Below are 21,044 nucleotides of genomic sequence, written 5' to 3'. Positions count from 1 at the left end.
CTAGCTGACGAGCTTACTAATTGGACTTCTTGTCCTGGTTTTGCGCGTGCAAAGCCATGGTAATTATTTTCCCTCACCTACAGGGGGCGATATCTTAGAAACTTTGCAGTAGTTGGTCGGAGGAGATGACGGCGTGTTATCCAAATAACGGGGAGAAGAACAAACTGCACCGCAGTGACACGGGCTGGAGAAATTGGGGAGAGGTGGCAGAGCGAAGACTGAGAAATCGGCCGGCCCAGTAAAGGAGCTAACGCGTTGCCGTTCACAATGGACGGTCAGGTTTCAAGGAAAAGTTAGCTAAAGTTAGCTAGCTGGCTAATTAGTGATTAGGCTGTGATCCGCTGTGTGTGATAGTAAGCTTACCTGTCTGACTTAAAAGTCAGTAGTCTAATTCGCATAGCTAATATCTTAACCCTGGGGTGCTGAATATTAGTTTGCGTATATATAGACAGAACGCTAATGCTAGCGACTTGCTCTCTGCTGTAGCGTCGCCGTTTTAACTTGCAGCACTGCATCAGTCCCTTAGGAAGGAACTGGGAAATACAAACAGTCGGTGCTGCTGGGCCACACAGAAAAACGTATAGCTCAGCTACCTATCTAGCTGGCTAGTTAGTTGGCTAAATTAGTTTGGTTAAAAGCTTCTGAAATCGCTTGTCAAGCGGAACATTAAAAGGATTAGGTAGCTACCATGGTGGTACATTGCGGAAGTTATCAAACAATAACGAATTTGTAGCTATATAGTCTAAACTAGCTAAAAATTATTATTCTGGATTACACGAATCTGTTGTTGTGTAATAGTGTTACGTTAGTCTACTGATATTTAACGTTAGCTAGCTAGCTGACGCTAGAAAGTTTACAATACATGGTGTAACAGATGCTAACATTTCGTTACACTAGCGAGATTGTCTCCACTGTTGAAGCCACATTTTGCACCTAATGTGGTTCATTGGCTAGCTAGTTACATCAAATTTAAAATACTGAAGTTTATTAACCGTTATCTGCTCTGATGGCTACTGAATGTACGGAAAGTGACGCGGGGCTTATAGAGACAAGTAATGTTATTGATATGAACTCAAACAATAGCAGCTCCGAACCAGACACACCCAGCATATCTGAGGATCTGGAAAACAGGCCGGCGACACCGGCGACTTTGACTTCGGGTGAAGATGAAGCAGACTTCGTGGACAAAACGTCCCCTTCGTCGGAGAAATGTGATGTTGGGGAACCTCAGTGTGCATCTGACGCAGAAGCATCAGGTCCGCCGCAGCAAACAACAACTCCAGACAATGAACATGTTTTTGTTCATTGTCTGGAGACGCAGCCTATTGTCGATGTTCAAGTTTCCTCTCCAGTGGAACTTCCCCGGCCAAACCCCTCCTCTATACACAATGGAAGGTAAGTTTCACCGCTGCCTACAATGTTATTCAGCTAAACTTTACTTCCAAATGACTATATGTGCTTGCACACTAGCTATGTAAGAATATATAAAGTGTAAACGCAATAGTGCAGACGGATACCTTGCTTTACATACCCTTAGGGAATGTAAGGTAGACGTGACGACGTGTAGCAACAGGGCTGAAGGAGTGGCTGACACTCTTCAGTAATCATACACTGTAGCTAGTTGGCAACGTTCTTTGTGTGTCTGGAAGACACAATGGTAACTTTTTTCTGTGGTTACATGCACATCTTTTATTGTCCAGTCCTTCACCAGAAATGTTGGTCAAATATGTGATTTGCAACACTGTATCCCAAATAACACTACACTCGATGACTATGTAACATTGTGAGGTTAAGTATTTTTATTTGGCCTTCAATATTTTCATTGGTCGTATTGTTTAATTCACTTTTACAGCCGCAGTACATGTTATATCAGTTTCATTTTTAAAAAATCAACTTTATTTAGCCTCCTTGGCTACAAACCCGTGAAAGAAATGGACAGCATTTTCCATCCACCTGCTGGTCAGTCCTTTCAGAGGGCTTTCAAAGAGACCCTTTTTGGTTCGCAGCTGAGTCTGGTTTTGACTTGGCGTGAACCCCTGAAAAGAGCTGGTCTACTTCCTGCAGGTGGAGTGGTGGGGGTTCAGATCAGCAGCTGAACTGAACCCTGCCCCCCCCCCCCCCCCCACCACCACCACCACAAGACACACACACACACACACACACCTTGCCAACCCCTGTAAAAGAAATAAAATCGGATGTAATGAGAGGTGTTACATTGTTCATAGGAATGTTCTTTACTTATTATATATGGTACTTTTAAAATAAATTTTTCTTTTTGTCCTGGGGGGTAAGTCAGCATATATTTTTAAAAAGTATCATAGGAAAAAACTTTCTGCCTTTCAGGAACACATTACACTGTATGGCCTTTCAGCGTGGATAAACATTTGTTCTCTCCAGTTTTCCCATAGTACCACCCTAGGTGCTGTTTACATCTCTGGTTTTGTGTGGATTTTGCTATATCAGATTGCCAGTAGGGGTTTTGTATTCCACCTTCACCTCTACCCTTTTGGGGGCAACACAGTTTTGTATTCATCGTAGTAGAACTCCAGGCTGACAGTAAGCAGCGTGTATTTGCTCATAACCCTTAGTCCTGATCGGTGGGTCTGATTGGTACATTTACCTGAAAACTCCCTTCTTAAATCATTTTGGGTACGTTTTCTTTGTCGTAAATGTAATAAGCCACAGTTTCCTTGGTATCAGTGGAGAGAAGACATTGTTGGGGGTGGTAAATCCATCTTCAAACAAAGTGTTTGTTCTGAGGGGTTCTGAAGTAACTGCCTGTGGAAAGGCCCCCCGCCCCAATAACAAATGGCACCGAGCAGGCACAGCTTCCTGGCCTGACACAGACCAGGGTACCGGGGGCAGGGATGGTAACAGTATCCTGGGACATTCCTCGTCTTCATTAGGAGAAAGGGCATGACCGCTAGCGTGCGCAGCAGGCCGCTAGCTCGGCCGTCTCCAGCAGGAGGGTGGACTGCTCTTCCGCACTGCTGCTCATGTCAGCTCCTCACACTGCCACACCGCGTCTCCTTCCTGTTTGCCTTTTCCTGTCGCTGTGACTGTGGGGCAAAATGGAGGCCGCTATCGCTGAAGCAGTCCTGGCAGCACCGGGAAATTCGCCGCATGCTGTACCACGTGTACGGATTATCACTCTCACGACAGCCCTGCATGCAGTTCTTTGGGTTATGACCACCTGAAAATGCAGCCTGCGGTACCACATTGGTTATATAACAACAACAAAAAAACACTTGCAGACAGTATCAGTGGAGTTACCAACAGCCTAAGACCCGTGCATAAATGACCACTTGGGTTATTGATGCCCAGAAAAGGCTGCTTGTGATAATGTCTGGGTTAAGAAGACCATTCTAAAATACCTGTACCCATGTGGGTTATGACCACCTCCAGCATCATGGTTCATTTGGGTTATGACCATGCTCAACTCCCACCATACAATATCACATAAGTATAACCAGCCTGAAAACTGTGTGCAATACAATCCAATGTGTGATCGCCATAAGAACCCTGCGTTCAATTTCATCTGCTTTTTTTTTGCTGTTCTAAAACATCTACAGGAAATGTTATGTAACCTTTTTCAAAATGATTAGTCGTTATTTCCTCTATTTTCTCATTGTGAAGGTGGAGCTTTTCTCTGAAACAAAGTCAATGCGAAGTTGTAATTAAAATGTTTACAAAAGTATTTTATTAGGCTGATTTTAATTTAATGCCTCAACCAAACATCTAGTCTAAAAAACATCCTGAATTTCACCAATTGCACAGTTTGTTGATTTCTAAATAAGGGGCTAAGCAGGATAATACTTGGAGGGAATATCATTTGATCATTTCCTTTAAGGTCAGACTAAATTCTTCTCTTAGATTTTCCTTGGCCATTCTACAAAACAATTTACGAGGGGGAAAAATAATCTTGTACAGCAAGTGTTCGCTTGTTGATGTTTCTTTTCCACTGATATTTACCCAAACATTTGCCACATTAAACACATTTGTAAGTATGAGTATCGTAGTGATTTGATAAGGGCCCCAGTTCACAAGAGCCTGTGGATCAAAGGACCAGTCTGTAGCTGTTGTCATCATTAGCAGATGGATATATGTTTTGTCCAATTAAGCAATGAACTGCAACACTAGCCTTAATACACTGCTTCTTCGCATTTGAAAATTCCTCTCAGGCAAAGACCCAACTGTGCAGCTGGGTGGTAGCTGGGTGGTAGCTGGGCTGATTTTTAATGAACAGTTCGGAGGGCTGTGAATCGGGCATTGATGTTCACTACAGCCAGGCTACAGGGGCATACTGCATCAATTGAGTGTCCTTTCGGCAATGAAAATATGGCCTGTTTTTCTCCACTTAACCTCTTAGCGCATTGCCCCTAGTGGTGGGCACGCCCGCGTGCCTAAATTACTAAACTCAAACATTCGGTGCTACTGCAACCAAAGTGTGAGATGAAAACAGAAACGCGTTGTTTCAGTTTCATTAGTAGACGATACATGACAACTATGCCGAAAACGGAGTTTCGCAGCCCCACCATTGTCGCTCCCGTCGTTCATTTAACACACACCCCCTCCCTGCAGTCTCATCTAAAAAACACCCCCCACCCTTGACATAATGGACAATATTGTCTATCTTGGCATTCATTAAAAAATTCTTTCACCTCTAAAAAATCGTATTCCGTCATAGCAACAAGATAAACCTGACAATAGCCCTAAGATATGCCTATACAGCAGTGAAAACGCTGCTCACTGAATAACGAAATAAACTAGAAAAAGTTTTTAAAAATGATACCATGTCATTCTACAGTCAATATCTGGGACTAAATATTGAATAAATATAAAACCTTACTGTTGGTTTTACGTGTAGAGATGTCCCCTTTGAGACTGCGTGGTCATATATTGTCTTGGACAATCCGTTTGGTAAATATAGGCGCATCTGTGACGCCTGGGTATCTTCCAAAATAGCTGTGCGTAACACCACACCTGTTGTTTACGGCGTCGTCGCCCTTTTTAGTACAGTCTGACTTTATTTACAATTCATTTATTCGGTAGGCGAGAGTATAAGCTTTCTAACGATGTATAACATGTCTAATTCTGCTTTTGGAATAGCGTTTTATAGGTCAGCGTAACAGAAAATATTCTTAGCATAGCATTCACTTACGCAATCACTCTGTTAGCAGACAAATACGATGCACCTAACGAAACGTGTTCAAGGATATTTCGTAATTTCTTGGAAAATACTATTATTATTGAGGACTTCTGAACATAGCTAAGCCATATGTTTGCTGATAGACCTAGCTGACATCGTTTTCTGGAGCAAAACAGAAGCGAATAGAACAATAGCATTGATACTGTCTCTGTCTCTATCTACTGAACATAGAGGAGATTTCATCATTGCTATGTAAGTATTACCGTTCAAAATATTTCGGTTATATACGTTATTTTTGAAATTGAGTATCTTTAAATAGGTTAGTGGTGTTATATAATGTAAATATTTCACACTGTAATGTAAGCGTTAGACGGAAGTGTAATAGTTTTTGCGAAGCATGCAACAGTGATGACGTCAGAGCTGGAACATTGCCAAAACGTGGTGGACGGGTGAAAATTGTTTTCATGTTGTCTCATCCCCATACAAGAAAACATACGAGAGTACAGAGTATAGAAATACACACGAGTTAATTATTACACATTTAGGTACTGTACCGCATTGTGTGACAATGTTTTTGCATTATTTTTTTAATCTGATAGCAATGTTTCATCTTAAACCCTCATAAGGGGCTCATTTATATGCTTTATAATGGACAAAAAGCATTTTATTCAATTTTGGAGAGATTTTGGATATGTTTCTGGACACCTAGCTATTTTAGACCACTGTACTGACTGAAAGCTTGTAATTCCCATTTGAAAATTATGCAACAGTGATTTTCTTGAGTCAAAACAGTTGATTTGTAGTGAAATACATGGATATGTTATGATTTACAGCAATGCATAATTTAGACATTTTGGATAGATTTGGAGATGCTGGATACACTGCTTAGTTTTTGCTTCATACATCTATAGTAGTTCTACATATCCACCCTTAGATTTTATGAACTTCTGGTCAAGAAGTTTTTGACCTAGCACATGTATAGTTTAACCTCCTGCATATATTCAATCTCGCAGTATTTCATTGCAAACTTAAAAAGTGCAAATTTATTTTGGATTTTTTGTCAAAACAATTGCATTTGTGGCACTTTATTTCTTCCAAAATTATGAATATAAACTAATCTGTGTTAGTATTGTAAATTGTACAAATGTCTTGCTTCATTTAAGCCATTTTTCAAGTCTCTGTGGTGTTCACGTCTGGAGTTATAAAGCTTTAAATAGGGTACCCCCTAAATGGGCAAGGATTGGCAAAATTTGGCTTGTTCCTTAAGAGGTTAAAGACCAAAAAAATATATAATTTCAGGGGAGTCAGCTGGGTGTGGATGCTAACTGCTTGGGGTCAGTGCAGTTTAAGAGTACGGGTTAAGGGAGCACATATAACCAGTAATAGCCAGCAGAAAACATCACTTCAGCAACACTGACCATTAAATAGAATTATATATTTTACTAGGTGCATCAAACTGTGTAGGATAGATGTAGAGTGAAGAATATTTTTTTCTTTTCTACACATCCAGCCACACTAAAGGCTTGAGCTCAGGTACGCAACGAGGATGAGTCGGGGATCTACAATGCCTGCTGAATCAGCCAATGAACGTGCTAGATGGAGACTGCTATTTATTTGGCTCATTACCATTGGCTATGTAGCAGTGTGAAGGTGAACGCACCTCATAACTAATGCTTGTTTGCTTGTTTTTGTTTTCTGCAGTCTGGAGCGTCAGGAGTCCGTGGCCACCACAGAGGCGCGGCTAAGAATGGAGGGGGTGGAGCTAAAGGAGGAGTGGCAGGATGAGGATTTCCCCAGGTATGGAAAGCCTCTTTCACGCCTGTAATTAAAAATGTAGCTTGGTCTGCCTTGCTTCAGCTTACAGTGAAAATAAGCATGCTGCCACAGGCAATAACTTTAGAGCTGCATGTGAGCAGACAAAAGCACTGGGAGTTTTTCAATATATCACAATACAGTCTGGATTAGGGTGGATTTCAGTCTCGTCTCAGTACCCACAACAAAGCTTTGTCTCAAGATTTGGTAACAAGCTTAATAGCACATGTTGTTTTTTAAAATTTCTTTTTCTGTTTTAAGCCAAAATCATATTTGGTAAGTACAGGTTTAATGTTGTCCAACTGAAACTATATTGAAACTACAACAATGGTTGCATTTCTGGAAACCACCACTCAACTTTCCATACTAGCCCATCTGCACGCGAAAGCCGTTGTAGTTGCAATATAGCGGCTTGTTAGCAACTTACTTTTTTAAAGCACAGAACAGCTTCAGAATCCACGGTTTAGATATCAATGGATGTAATTTGTCTTGTAGAACAAAACATGAAACTTTTCTTAGCCTTACGTTAACCACAGACCTTTTTTTCGGCAGAAAACGAAAGCTCTATGGGAAAACAGAATTGGAAATCTGCCAAGGAAACCCAATGCTCAAAAAATGTTAACTTTCAGGTTTTATGACTACAAACCGTAGCACTCTGTTGGGTTTGATGTGTGGAGCCTGGTGATGGCGGTATGGTTCCGGGTTGTCAGATGTGGCTTTGCATTGTAGGCCACTGCCTGAGGAAGAGGAGGACATACAGATGGATGAGGAGCTCTTCACCGGTGCCCCAGAGGACGGAGAAGCCGGTAAGATCCCACTGCTGGGTGGGTTTTCCCGTTAATGGCGCATGCATGTCCATGCATCGCAAAATTGGGGAGAAAACAGGAAAAGTAAAGTTTTTATGTTAAGGATGTAGTGTTAAAAGAAATTTCTTATATTAGACGTTTTTATCCAAAGACATAATTTAGCGAGGAAGGGCTGCCCCACTTTTTCTTCATTTCTTGGTTTGGTCACTCCCCCAGGAAGTTGCACCCGCGTATGTGGTAACATCCTCTGGAGATTTCTTTTCACAATTAAGGAATCGTCCTTTTCAGCCACGCAGCCCTGTGGGTCGAACAGGGATAAGAAAGTGAAGAAGAAGCTGGTGGCGCCCGACATCAGCCTGACCCTGGACCGCAGCGATGGCTCGGTTCTGTCCGACGAGCTGGAGGAGAGCGGCGACCTGGACCTGGACGAGATCGACACGCCCTCCGACAACAGCAACGAGTTTGAGTGGGAAGGTATGGGAACGCGCCCTCGCTAGGGCCACCCGGTTTAGCACTTTAGCACAGGAACCTTGACCGTCAAAGCCCAGAGCCGCGATCCACAGGCTTTTTCTCCAGCCAGGAAACTTCTCCTTCTGAATTCCTCTAATTGTTGCTCAGATTTTCAGGAATCTAGATTTTAGAAAGCCTGCAGTGCTGGATTTTGGCCTCGAGTATTAGGGGAAACTCTCTTGCAGGTCCACAGCCAGCGGAAGCTGTATTTACACATTAAAGTGTTCTGCATCCCTGCAGTCTCCTTAGTTTTGCAGCCGATGGGGGCGTGCGCTGGAACGCATCGCTGAAGGTTCGGCGCGTCCTCGGCGCGTTTAAAAGGTGTTTCTGTTTTTTTGTGTCTCCACTCTCTGCTTTCCCCTCTCTCCCGGAAGGATTGCTTCCGCTCCTTGCGCTGGGAAAGAGGCTCCTAACCGGCCTCAGGTTTCTCTCCTGAGTGGTAAGGTCTCCCTGTGAGAACGTCACCTCCTTAACAAGGCAATCAGATCCCCAAAGCTGTGATTATCATTTACCTTTGTGTTCCCCACATGCGTGCGTTGGTTATGTGAACCAATCAAGTTTGCTCTGATGATGTGTTTCATCCTCATTTTTCTTTTTTAAATTTGGATTGTTTTTGCATGTTCTTCCTCCTCGTATCTTCAAATTGAGATGCTCTTTTAAATTTTTTCATTTGTTTTTTGATGGCTGTCCGGTGCTGTAATTTATACCAATGGCATAAGAAGAATGCAAATGGCTTGCAAGTTTTGGGGTTTTTTTAAATCACACATTTAAAAAAAAAGTGAACCATCTTAGTATGAAGTAAACAAGTTTCATTTAGATTAACATGGGTGGGCGACTTTAGCCACATTGAACGTTTCGCAGAGATGTTCTTGGACAAGCACATTTTTTAATCCAGTGATGATGTTGCATGACCAGAGCCACGTGAAAGCCTGGTGTTCTTGCTCTTTCTAATGGCTAAGGCTCAGGTTCTTACACAGGCGAGGTACATGTACTGGAATGGACCAGAAGGCCTGAGGCGGGGTGAGGCAGCAGCTCACTCTCATCTGTAAGCACAGCTGGATGTGCTGTGTCTGTGCAGGTGCTTGCACAGGTATCACAGGGCACTCAGCACAGGGTTAAAGGAGAGAGATGGGCCAATGTGCATTTGCACCTGGCTGGACTTGATCATATTCAGTATAATCTGTGACCAGCTTCTTGTTGGACCCTCCAGATCCTCCTTTTCCTCGCTTCAGCTCAAATGTTGAACACAAAGCAAAATAATTGGTTGTGTGATTATGAATTCTGATTGGGTCGTCCAGTTGATCAAGAATGTATAATGAATTGTCTGCAGCGCATAAGTGCTTAATCACCGTCTGGCGCTTTTCTAGCAGCAGAAATCAAATGTATCAATGAGGGTCCAATTTTGAAATCGCAGAACAAGGGGCAAAGTCTGCACGCTATACACACTGATCACTTTGTGTTGAGGTCAAGCAGTGGAGTTAAGGTTCTTCCGGAAAGGCAAAGAAATTAAATTTGGCCTTGATGAGCTACTGTAGCTGAAGTTGTGGTTTAGTTGTAGGACTCCAGGGGCTCAGATCTGTTGTATTTGTTTGAATTATGCCTCTGCTGTTCCAAAAGCACACACATTCTATTCAGATCTTCCAATGTACACTTACAGCCTATGAAACCTGTACTGACCTTAAATCTGAAGGTTGGTCCATTACATCAGAAATAAAGAGTTAAATGAAGTGATGTCCTCGCCTGTCAGCGAGTGACCCGTTACCACACTACAGTCCACATGGTACTACAGGAGAGAGCTAGTGCCACTTGGAGGAGAGGCATGTCTGATCACAGCTGGTATCATGTGGGCTCTCGCTGTATTAGTGGCAGAAGGTAATTTACTGGGAACACGTGGAACCCTTTCCAGCTGAAGCCCACCTTGCTCCTTGCAGGATGAGGCCGACTGTCATTGTTGGTGAATTCTTAATGTTTCCATTGTGGTTTCCTTTCCCCTCCAAAGCTACAACTTAAATTGCCTTCACCCCCCCCCCCCCCCCCCTTCCCCTTGAATGTCAGTATGAACACACCCCCTGAAGAACGAGCCACTCACCTTCTTTCTAAACGGCCGTTCCTCTCCCCAGACGACCTCCCCAAGCCCAAAGCCAGGGAGCTGCTGCACAAGGGGGTGGAGTCAGTGCCGGAGTACTCCGCCGCCGAGGAGCGCGAGGAGGGCCGGCGCTGGAGAGTGTTCCGGATCGGCGAGCAGGAGCACCGCGTGGACATGAAGGCCATCGAGCCCTACAAGAGGGTCATCAGCCACGGAGGTCAGCGAAACCGGCACAGCCCATCGCCATGGGTGCGGAGTCATTTCGACTCTGTGATTGCACCTCAGTCTTCTCAGCATGCTCCTCATTTTAAAATCATCTCGGTCGTTTCACTTTTGGAGAAGCCTACACTGAGACTGCATGGGGCGAGATGTGCCACACCGAGTAGTTGGTTGTCGACCCATAATCGCAGTGTGTTGGTGGTGGTTATTCACTGAAAGGTTCCTTTCGTTTTCTTTTGTTATAATTTAAAAATGGTTAGTTCTATTTCAACTGATCAAAGTGGACCCAGTGCCCAGGATGAAAAGAAAGCTAAGAATGAAATTAAATTCAACACTAGCTAAATTCTCCATATCATGTCCTTAGAACAATCACCAACCATGAAATGGTTCACCCTGAGCAGGTCATGGGTTTTGAAATATGGGGAATAAGAGTCGGTGAACTCCTGCATCTCCATCGGGTTGTGATACGGGAGCGTAGATCAGAGTGGCCTGTAGGAGGGTTGCTACCCCAGCAACGGACCAAAGCGGGCTGGCACCACTTGCTAAGGGGGTCCAGACAAGCGTCTTCCGTTGTCAAGGCCACGGCACTCACATGGGTTGTCATAATCGCTGCAGCCTCAAGACACCACGGCTCTGGAGAGAAAGTCAGAGAGAGAGAGAATGCTCTTGTTTTGTTGGGGGGGGGGGGGCGGGCGGTGGGGGGGTGTAGTCAGTTTGGAGGCACTATAGGCACGGCTTGATTAATGGGACGGCCCGTTAATGGCGGCCCCAGACATCCTTCAATGGGACCGTCCCGCCGTCTGTTTCCTGAGAGGGCCATTCTCTCGCCCCTGACAGCTGTTTCCAAAGCCCCGCTTGGCACTCTGCATATGATTACTAATTACAATGGGGTCGGGCGGAGGTGCTTCAATGCGAGGGCACTCACCAGACTGGGGGTCTGACCGCGGTGCTGGCCACATGGCGCAGTACACTGCAGAAAAAGTTCTGCTGCATTTAGGACTGCTCAGCTATGCCTTGCTAATAGTGCATTGTAAATGCATTTTACTTACATTTTAAGGTGCATTTTACAGTATTAGTAGTGTTTAAAGTTTTTTTTATTGTACATTTGTTTTGTGCGTTATTATGGCTCTTAATTTGGTTTTGGTGCACAACATCTGTGGTACTTTTTTCAATTAATTTTTTTTTGTTGTAGGTTACTATGGAGACGGCTTGAATGCTGTCATTGTGTTTGCTGTATGCTTTATGCCTGAAAGCAGTCAACCAAACTACAGATACATCATGGACAATCTTTTCAAGTAAGACCACGTCAAAGGGACCAATTATACGTTCAATGGCTTTGGCCTTAGGGTCATTTTACGAGTCCCAGTTTGGCATTTCATTGGCCGATGCCACATCCCTACAGGTATGTGATTGGGACTCTGGAGCTGCTGGTAGCTGAGAACTACATGATCGTGTATCTCAACGGAGCGACGTCCCGCAGGAAGATGCCCAGCGTTGGCTGGCTGAGGAAGTGTTACCAGCAGATTGACCGAAGGTGAGGAGACCGTACCTTTTTTTGGTTTATTTCTTATACATTGTTATGCAAAAGTATTTGCGCCCTTCATGATTTTCTCTATTGAATATTTGTCATATTTGATGAATGGTTTCAGGTGTTTAGACTAAATGTAACCAAGGGAAATTGACTAACTTTTTCTTTTTTTTTTTCTTTTCATTTTTCATGAAAATAGTTATCACCAAAAGTAATAGTTACTCAATTATGAACCATGAATTCTGCTCTGTACCAGAATATTCTTAAGGAGAATGTCTGGTCATCCGTCCATGAGCTGAAGCGTAGTTGGGCTATGCAACAATGATCCAAAACACAAAAGCAAGTCCACATCTGAATGGCTGAAAAGAAACAAAATTCAAGTTTTGGAGTGGCCTAGTCAAAGCCTGGACTTGAACCCAGTAGAGATGCTGTGGCAGAACTGCAAAACAAGCAGTTCCTGCTCAGAAACGTACTACTTCGTCTGAAGGAGAGCGGTTGTGCAAAGAAGTGTGGGCTAGAATTGCTCCACAGTGGTGTGCAAGACTGATATCAAATTACAGGAAGCGTTTGGTTCCGCTTACTGCTGCTAAAGGTGGTGCAACCCGTTAAGTTTAAGGGGACAATCTTTCACATTGGTGATATAGGTGTTTGATAACTGTCTAATTATATTTTGTCTAGAAATCTGAAACCATTCAGTGTAATATGCGATATAGGAAATCATGAAGGGGGGATATACTTCTTCAGGGCACTGTACATTTTTTTTATTGACTACTGGCTGTTCACAGAGGAGTTTATTATCTGTGTATTATCTCTTATTGTTGTTATCGTGTGAAAAGTGATCAGAAAATATTTGTGATTGTAAATGAAATGTCTTTTCGCTGACGCACTAATTTGAATTTAAACTGTTCTAACTTTGCTTCAGTGTTTGCAGATGCACGTTTGTTTTGACTGTCAGATAACCACTTAAACACGAGCATTAGCCTGTGGTGGCAGTTATGTAGGTCATAACATGTAGGTACACTTCCTCTGAAGTAACCTCGCCGTGAAATTACACACTGTGCTTTTCAAGCCATTTGTACCACATTGCATTACAAAAACACATAATAAGCATGACATCTCAGGTCTGAAGTGTGTACAGAGTGGATTATAAAGCTGCCTATTAGCAGAACAGTTGCTAAATACAGTTTCTTTCAGCAGCTGAGCAGAGCTTTGGGAGTGATTGGATCGCTTGTCTTTAGAGTTAGACAATAAGTCTTTAGAGTTAATAATATTTTTTTCTCCCTTTTTATATTTTGTTCAGATTTTCTAGACACTTACTTTGTATTGCTTCAGCAACATTTTACCTTAAAACATTGTACCATGCCGTTTTGTCGTTAATGCGTATTTGAATTTGAACCCAGCTAACCTTCTGTCTGGCCTCGGTCGTGGTCTCAGGTTACGCAAGAATCTGAAGTCTTTGATCATCGTCCACCCCTCTTGGTTCATCCGCACACTCCTTGCCATCACAAAACCCTTCATAAGGTGAGGCAGTACAGCTTTGTCATGCCTGTTGAATATTTAATGGACATTCACGGCCAAACTGAATAAGATTAGTGCCAACTTCTTGCTCTTCTTTCTCCTTAGCTCAAAGTTTAGCCAAAAAATCAAGTATGTATTCAGCCTGATGGACCTGGCTGAATTAGTTCCCATGGAATACGTGTCGATACCGGAGTGCATCAAAGAGTAAGTTTGCCCTGGCTAAATTTTCACCTACTCACCACAGCATCTAGAAACATTTCAGTGTTAAGTTAAATGTGAGCAGACCTTGGTCAAATATGTATTTGTTTTGGATTCAAATACTTTTAAACGATTTACTGATCTGGTCTGGTGTATTGGAACCAACGAAATACTCTCAAAAAGTGCAAACCCCTTCTGGCCATATTGGCAGGCTCAATTACACCAGGCAAGATCAATAGAGCACAGAAAAGTATTTGAATCTAAAACAAATTGACGTATTGACCCAGGTCTGGATGTGAGTGTCCATGTCCTTTAAGATGTCTGCAAAGAAGCTTAATCTCTTTGATTGGCCCCTGCAGAACAGCTGACCTCTGAAAGCTTGAGAGGAATGAAATGCATTTCGCACACGGGTTTTAACACCGCAGAGGAAAAGCTCCTCTCCGGATTCTGGACGGAAACCGTTCTTCTCCGAATGTTCGCTGTTGGCTGTCAAACCCCAAGTTTTCTCTGTTCCCTAACCACTCTTCCCTGCCCCCCTCCTCCCCCTTTCAAAGGTATGATGAAGAAAAAAATAGGAAAAGGCGTAAAAGGTATCCACCTCCACCGCTGGAAACCGAGCGTGGTTTCAGCGGGTGCTTTCGCACTGCACGGAAACTAACAGATAATCAGTTGGTTGGCTTTGAGGAATGCTGCAGAAACTTCCAGTGGTACCCTCAGGGGTGAGATTAGAGGAAGAGAACTTCCCTGTCGATGCCAGTCAGCCCGTATGCCGAATCTCACGTACTGTCAGTGTTTCCCCCTTTCATCTGGAGCTGTAAGAACTCGTGCCTTCGGAGCTCCCGTCAGCTTCTCAAATGCTCAGTCCCGCTTTCGCAAAAGTTGATGTCTTTTTGGCAAGTGCAAAAGTTTCGAGATCTGACCCCTTCAAATCCATGACTTTGAAACAAGACAGTGGTGTGTTTTGACTTTGTGTTGCCATTCTATTTTATCAATGGCTTTTTCCAAGAACCATTATGGCCAGGTACACCATTAAACGACCAGACTGATGACATCAGCCCTGAACTTTATCGAGTTAAATCTCATTGGGTGTGTTTCTGAAACTAGTCACTATATGACGTGAGCCTTTCTAAAGATAACTCCCAACAAGGAAGAAATAGACTGTAGCAATCTTCTATTTTGGTGCTTTAAAACCAAATTAAATTCATCACTCAAAATCTGTCATGTAGTTTTCTCAGTCTCAAAGCTAACCAATTAATTGATTTCAGTAATGCCTTATTGCAAGTAATGAAAATTATATTGAAGATTGTTCTGCAAGAACTCACATCACGCTTTGTTAAATCTTTTACAATGCAGTATATCACATCTGCCACTTACAAAACCCGCTGATTACACAGAACACAAAACCTGCTTGCATGATGGTCCCTCACTACCTTTTCATAATATCATAATGTACTTGTCTTCACCCTCTGAATACAAAAATTGTGGGGGGCAGGGGTATATTGTCTAATAGACTTATGACCGTAAATTTTAAGCCACTATTCTGCTTGCTCACAACAGCTGTAATGAAGACATTTTATATTTATTCCATTTTGTTAAACTTATAGAAAAACATCATGTATTATTATTGAACGACACATTGCAGTTCACCAGTCCATGCAATATTAGCTTCAAGGTCTTTTTGGTGTTGGTTTTGTGGTGACTGGTGATGGACAGTGTTCACACGGGTGATGGGGTTTGCTGTGTTGTGTACTTTTCATGTCACCCAGCAGGGGGAGTGAGTCTTCACTGCACTTGTGTCTGGTTGAGCCTCACACCCGTCTGCGTACTGTAACACTCGTTTCAGTCCTTTAACACCTGCCTCGGAGACGGACTAATGCAAACATACACAAAACCAGCAAACAAAAATGTGCTGTAGGTGCATGGTCAATCTGCCATAATTACTAACCGGTCAAATTCATATTTATCAGATTGACATTCTAATATTCTGTGGAGATATGAAATGGGATGTGGTAACAGCAATTTCTGTACTGTTATTCAGTGATGCCGGATATTTAATATTACTGTTGCACCCAAAAACACAGTCCAGCTGTGGAGTATTGATCAGGAGCTTTAGACTGCCTGCTACATTGTGGCTGGAACCATGCTGCAGCGACGCAGACGAGGAGAATTATGTGTGTTATCAAGACTTATGGGTTTTCTTTGTCTCATTCAACAAATTACATGAGAACTTTTACAACAAGACCATTTAGGTAGCCGATTGTCTGATTTCTTAGATGAATGATCCTAATCCAGATTTGATTAGGTTTTACTTTTGCAGTCATTTTTGAACAATTGTGCATCGTCCCAATATAAGTTCATAGTCTATTATATTTAATGGTTTTGGAAATATAATAGACTATGAACTGAATTTGAACATTGCATTGACATCAGTAGGCTTATCAGTACTGTAAGAGGCTAAATGCATTACTTGACCAAAGAAATGACATTATGTACGGTGTAGCAGTGTTGGATGATGTCACACTGTGGGCAGAAGTAAGACTTTATCTTGAGAAAATGGGACTGAAGGGCCTAAGAAGAAGGCTGATTAAATACCTTGCTATTTTTGGCAGCACTGAAGTGGAATGGGTAACCCTTAACGTGAAGTGGGTCTTTTTCTTTGGCAGCATTCCGATCATAAGTGCTACGTAAGGAACAAAGTTAAAAACACACTTAAACACACAATACCAAGTTTAGAATAACAGATTCAGATGTAACATGCCAGTATACCATAGTCATAATGCCTGTGTGATGTTTAATAATCTTGCGTGAGCCGTTAAGTCAGTTCCAATGCAAAATGAAAAACTTTATTTTTATTTTTTTATAGAAGCTCATTTTTGTTAGCGGGCCCAATGCTGAAGCAGTGGGAAAGTGCCATGCCTGGCTCCACTGCCCTGAGGCACAGGCTGTCAGTCTCCACTTCATTTTACTGTGCCGTCCGTCAGCTCAGCTGCACAGGCTTTCAGCTGAGGACAAGTAAATGTCACGTGCAGCTAAATATAGGCAGACTGCAGTCAACCAGAGGAGCGACAGGGATACACTGCTGAATGCACCCATAATCCCCCAGTTCTATCGACGCATCATCACACACTCACAGTAAAGCGTTACAGTAGGACGCTAGGGTGGGTCTGAGCGTGCCTGGGCCCACGAGCTGACGAGCGTTTGTTCCCCTCAGGATCGACCGGGACATGCACGGGAAGGCGGAGACCACCAGCGCGGCCGCTCCGCAGTGAGGCGCGGGCGCCAGCAGGGGGCGCCGTTCGGGAGAAGGACGAGATGGAAGGACGCCGATCTACAGCGGGCCGTAGTTTTACAGTCTTCGTGTCCTCAGCCTGCCGGTCTTTGTAACTGTTTCAGCACTGGAACAATCAAGTGCCTTTCACGTCCGAGTCATGGGCATCTGTTACGTCGGAAATCCTATCACTGCTGTGTTAGTCTGCAAAACACTTGATCTGTGGTCTATATCACAACACGCCGTTACATTTTTATAACCTTTTTATGTATCAAGCCAAACTTAGGTTTCGTCATAGTTAACATTGTATCTTGCGGATATTTAAGGCACTCTGTTACGAATGGTTGATGCATGTTCCTCTTTACATTTAAATGTGTACATATATTCAAATAAGCGATAAAAGGTCAGAGTAATATATTTTTATGGTTGTGATTTGAATTTATTTTGTAGGTCAGCAGACCCACAGATCGTGTTGCATTTGTGTAGAGCTGGTGTAAAGTCACACCTGTCCCTTTGCGGATGTCTGTTGGGACTCGCACCTGAATGTCTGCACGGTGTATTTCCTCTACCTGCTTATCTGCAGAAAATGGAGACAGAAGAGAAACAAAGGGAAAGTTCTGGAAAACAAAGTTCTAGAATAAAGGTTTCAAAGTTTTTAAGGCCAGTTGATCTCTGAATTATGTTGTGTGATGTTTTAAAAAAAAAAAAAAAAAGGTCGTTGGTGGAGATCTTGTGCATCAATTTACCACAAAGTAAACCGTATTGAAATTTTGGGCTTGTTTTGAAGGTTACTGGCATCTCCGCATACTGGAAAGTGGGAACAGTAAATGGCAAGAAATAATCTGAATAGGTGGGCGTGTTCTTGTCATTAATGTGTTCTTCAGCACTCAAAGGAAACTCACATTAACGCATTTTAATTTACTTAAATTACAGCTAAATTTTAAAAGTTTGTTTACTACATGTGCAAGTATTAATTTTGAAAATCATTTTATTTAAATATTTAATGTATGCATAGTTTGAACAATTTGCAGTGCTGTGGTTACAATTAGAAATGGTCTGCGAACAGGAATCTGCTGAATTTTTAATTTACCTGTACAGAAGAGGATGAGTTCAGACCACATTTCCAGGAAAGGAAGCATTGTCCACTAGATGGTGCTGTATGTATTGCTAAAGTGGCACAGCAGGAGTGGCCAAATTTTGCAATAAAGTGTGTAAAAAAAGATGAGGTGCAAGGAAACGTTTATACTTTTACACGATCCCGAACATTTTTATGTATTAACTTCACCTTACTTTTTAATTACCTTTCTGGAAAATCCCTGTGCACCACTGCAGTTAATGATTCCCCATAAACCACTTTGTAACGGAGGTGCGCTTCCAGGCACCTGATAGCAAGGTCGTCCACTTCGGGGTCAAACTTGTTGGCGAAAAGGTGATGCTGGCTGAGCATCCAGTGGAGGTCCCCGGTGCCGTAGACGCACACGGCTCTTCGGTGAGTCCCGGTGCAGGGCGGGTAGGGCGCACCCTTCCTCACGTCCCCTTCCAGGTAGCTCCACTTCACCAGGCGGGCGATGGCCTCCATGTCCGACTGCTGGTACTTGCTGTTGGGGGGATCGGAGCCGGGGACGGAGGGCATTCTCTGCAGGGTGGCCCACAGGTGTTCGTCGGGGCTGTAGGTATCCTTCTCCCACTCGATGAGGGACCGCACCTCCTGGCTTTCAGACAGGTGCCTCACAAACTCCCGGGTGACCACGAAGTAGGCGTTCCCAGAGAACATAGGGGTGCTGATGGGGGGAGGATCCTTCTTCAGGTTTGTCCTGATCACGGCGTGCGACACGTTGTGGCGGTACATCCAGCGGCCTTTCTTGTAGTTGTTCGTCTCTTCGGACTCCATGCTGTTCCTGCCGTTGAGCTGTTTGAGAGCTCGCACGATCTCCGCATTCGTTTTGATGGGGAAGTCGGTGCCGCAGGTGTTGAGCAGGTACCTCCACCGGACCGGCGACTTCATGAGGTCCTCCATGCAGTTGAGGTCCGCTTGCACCCGGGACCAGGACGCGTATATCACGCTCTCCAGCCTGCTGGCCACAAACACGTTGGGCAGGCAGGAGATGATGCCCTGGACGGCAAGCCTGAAGGCCTCTGGGGACTTGCGGTCCACGTGCACGCAGTACACGTTGTGGGGCACGTATATAGCCCGCAGGAGCCTCTCGAACATCTCGATTTTCTCGTGGACCACCATGGAGTACGCGATGGGGAACTCCACCTCCTCCGCGCTCGGAGTCGAGGTGAGGAATTTCCTCTCCCTCACGTAAACCTTGCAGTCCCGCGTAGCGTTCAGGAAGAAAGCCTCGGACAGAAGCCTGCTCTTCTTCCTAGAGGCCAGCAGCCTAACAAGGTCCGCCTCCTCGGCGCCTTCCATGTCCCCTCTGATGATGGCCGAGCAGGCCAGTAGACTGGCTCGGTCCTCCCCGAGAAGGTGAGTGGGTCTGGGATCCTGCTCGTCACCAGCGCAGCTGTTTCCTGACGACAGCCACAGACAGGTAATCGATGCACCAATGAGAATAAACAAGGTTCTTATCAATGGTTCCTGAAATTTCAGTTTCTTCCACATGACCATTGTCAACGAGTATTTTAAAGACTAATTCTAGCTTAAATGGATCTACGCTGACCCGATCCTGCCTAAAAACAACTGATCTTTTCAATGGGAATGTAATGCAAAGTCAAGTAGCAAAACCACACCCCATGTTAAGTGTTAATCATCAACAAGCAGGAGTAGCGGAAATATAAAGATAAGAACTTCTAACTGTCAAAGAAACTCTTCCTAAAGCATTACAAATCACTCATGGCCACCTCTAAAGTGTTTCTTTTAAAATTGAATTTTAAAATTCTTGGAATCCTAGTTTGAAATGTTTAAAACAAAATCTTTCTTAGCTTCTGATTAAAAAATTACATTTGAAACATTTGTCTTTGTATTTTGTAACTAGATATGTAAAATGTATTCCAATAACTGCGAAAATCATGTGACAGTTCCATAAGATTTTGTATTTCCATGCTCAGAAATACTCGCTGTATGCCCATTGCATGTGCACTGTGTGACCATTATGAATCCCAGTCAGTAGTACTTCATACCTTTGTCAAAAATATCAAATACTAACATAATATAATGTAGAATTCCTGCAGATCACAGATTTTAAAAGATGCCCATTTTCGCTACATTAATATAGTCTGTATTCAGTTCTGCATTCATAATAAAGCAAATTTACACACTGAAGTACCTACCAGGAACTAGACCGTTGGATCCATGCTCCAAAGCACACACAGCACAGCCATTTGAGTACATAAAATATGGTCAGTTTACTGATGCCCAAGTACACTAGCAGTGCTCCTTATCTTTTTGGCATGTTGCACAACTAAGCTATCTAACTGACCCAGTGTATTTTTATCATCTATTTTTTAATCGCTCTTTTACACCTTATACCCCTCAGAGAGAAAAATTGGGTTACTGTTGGCACAATCCCTACAAACGGCACAGCAAAGTGTATTTGTACTGCGTTTAGTTGCATCGTTACCAGAACAGCCAAACCGTATGCTGGTGCAGACCAAGCAGTGGAATGCAATACTAAACTCCATATTGTCGTCGTGACAGTAATTACCCAACTTCTGTTTAGCACACCACTGTCATCCCCACACCGTTTACTCATATTAATGAGCAGAATCAAACTAGCATTTCAACTAGTCTACTGCACAAACGCACCTGGACGATGTCCTCTGGTGCAGTCCAACAAAGCAAAAATGAGCTCATGAACTCATAAATGGCAGCCTGGCAAATAAAACAAGCCTGTGAGTGATGCGGCCATTACGTTGGTCTAATCTTTTAGTTAATTCTACGGCCGTTTTCAAACCACAGAATGCAAATGTGAGAGGAGAGAGGGCCAGCTGCACTCGTTCTGCCA

The 21,044-nt window shown here is 43.4% G+C and overlaps 2 protein-coding genes across 7 annotated transcripts; one reads left to right on the top strand and one right to left on the bottom strand.

Moving 5' to 3' along the window:
• The first annotated feature begins 121 nt into the window (after positions 1–121).
• bnip2 (BCL2 interacting protein 2) lies at positions 122–17,945 on the top strand. 2 transcript variants are annotated; one of them, XM_035395188.1, is made up of 11 exons: positions 122–1,395; positions 6,851–6,946; positions 7,691–7,767; positions 8,056–8,241; positions 10,398–10,580; positions 11,775–11,877; positions 11,985–12,116; positions 13,545–13,631; positions 13,734–13,832; positions 14,381–14,416; positions 17,038–17,945. In XM_035395188.1, exons 1-11 carry the CDS (start codon positions 1,007–1,009, stop codon positions 17,093–17,095), a joined length of 1,446 nt encoding a protein of 481 aa, XP_035251079.1. In that variant the 5' UTR covers positions 122–1,006; the 3' UTR covers positions 17,096–17,945. The 2 variants fall into 2 exon arrangements, with proteins under 2 accessions (XP_035251079.1, XP_035251080.1); XM_035395189.1 differs by lacking the exon at positions 14,381–14,416 and having other exon boundaries at positions 124–1,395.
• Positions 2,199–20,007, bottom strand: gcnt3 (glucosaminyl (N-acetyl) transferase 3, mucin type). 5 transcript variants are annotated; one of them, XM_035395184.1, is made up of 4 exons: positions 18,396–20,007; positions 16,419–16,506; positions 7,608–7,698; positions 2,199–3,059 (listed from the first exon to the last, which is right to left on the bottom strand). In XM_035395184.1, exons 1-4 carry the CDS (start codon positions 19,706–19,708, stop codon positions 2,995–2,997), a joined length of 1,557 nt encoding a protein of 518 aa, XP_035251075.1. In that variant the 5' UTR covers positions 19,709–20,007; the 3' UTR covers positions 2,199–2,994. The 5 variants fall into 5 exon arrangements, 4 of the variants coding, with proteins under 4 accessions (XP_035251075.1, XP_035251076.1, XP_035251077.1 ...); XM_035395185.1 differs by lacking the exon at positions 2,199–3,059 and adding an exon at positions 3,098–3,206; XR_004762709.1 differs by lacking the exons at positions 2,199–3,059; positions 7,608–7,698 and adding exons at positions 10,576–11,215; positions 13,516–13,656 and having other exon boundaries at positions 18,396–20,005.
• Between the last annotated feature and the right edge of the window lie 1,037 nt (positions 20,008–21,044).

This window comes from Anguilla anguilla, chromosome 16 (assembly GCF_013347855.1).
Source record: "Anguilla anguilla isolate fAngAng1 chromosome 16, fAngAng1.pri, whole genome shotgun sequence".
Taxonomy (NCBI): Eukaryota; Metazoa; Chordata; class Actinopteri; order Anguilliformes; family Anguillidae; genus Anguilla; species Anguilla anguilla.
Note: the sequence above shows the minus strand (reverse complement) of the source record. Positions and strands in the feature narration are given on the sequence as shown.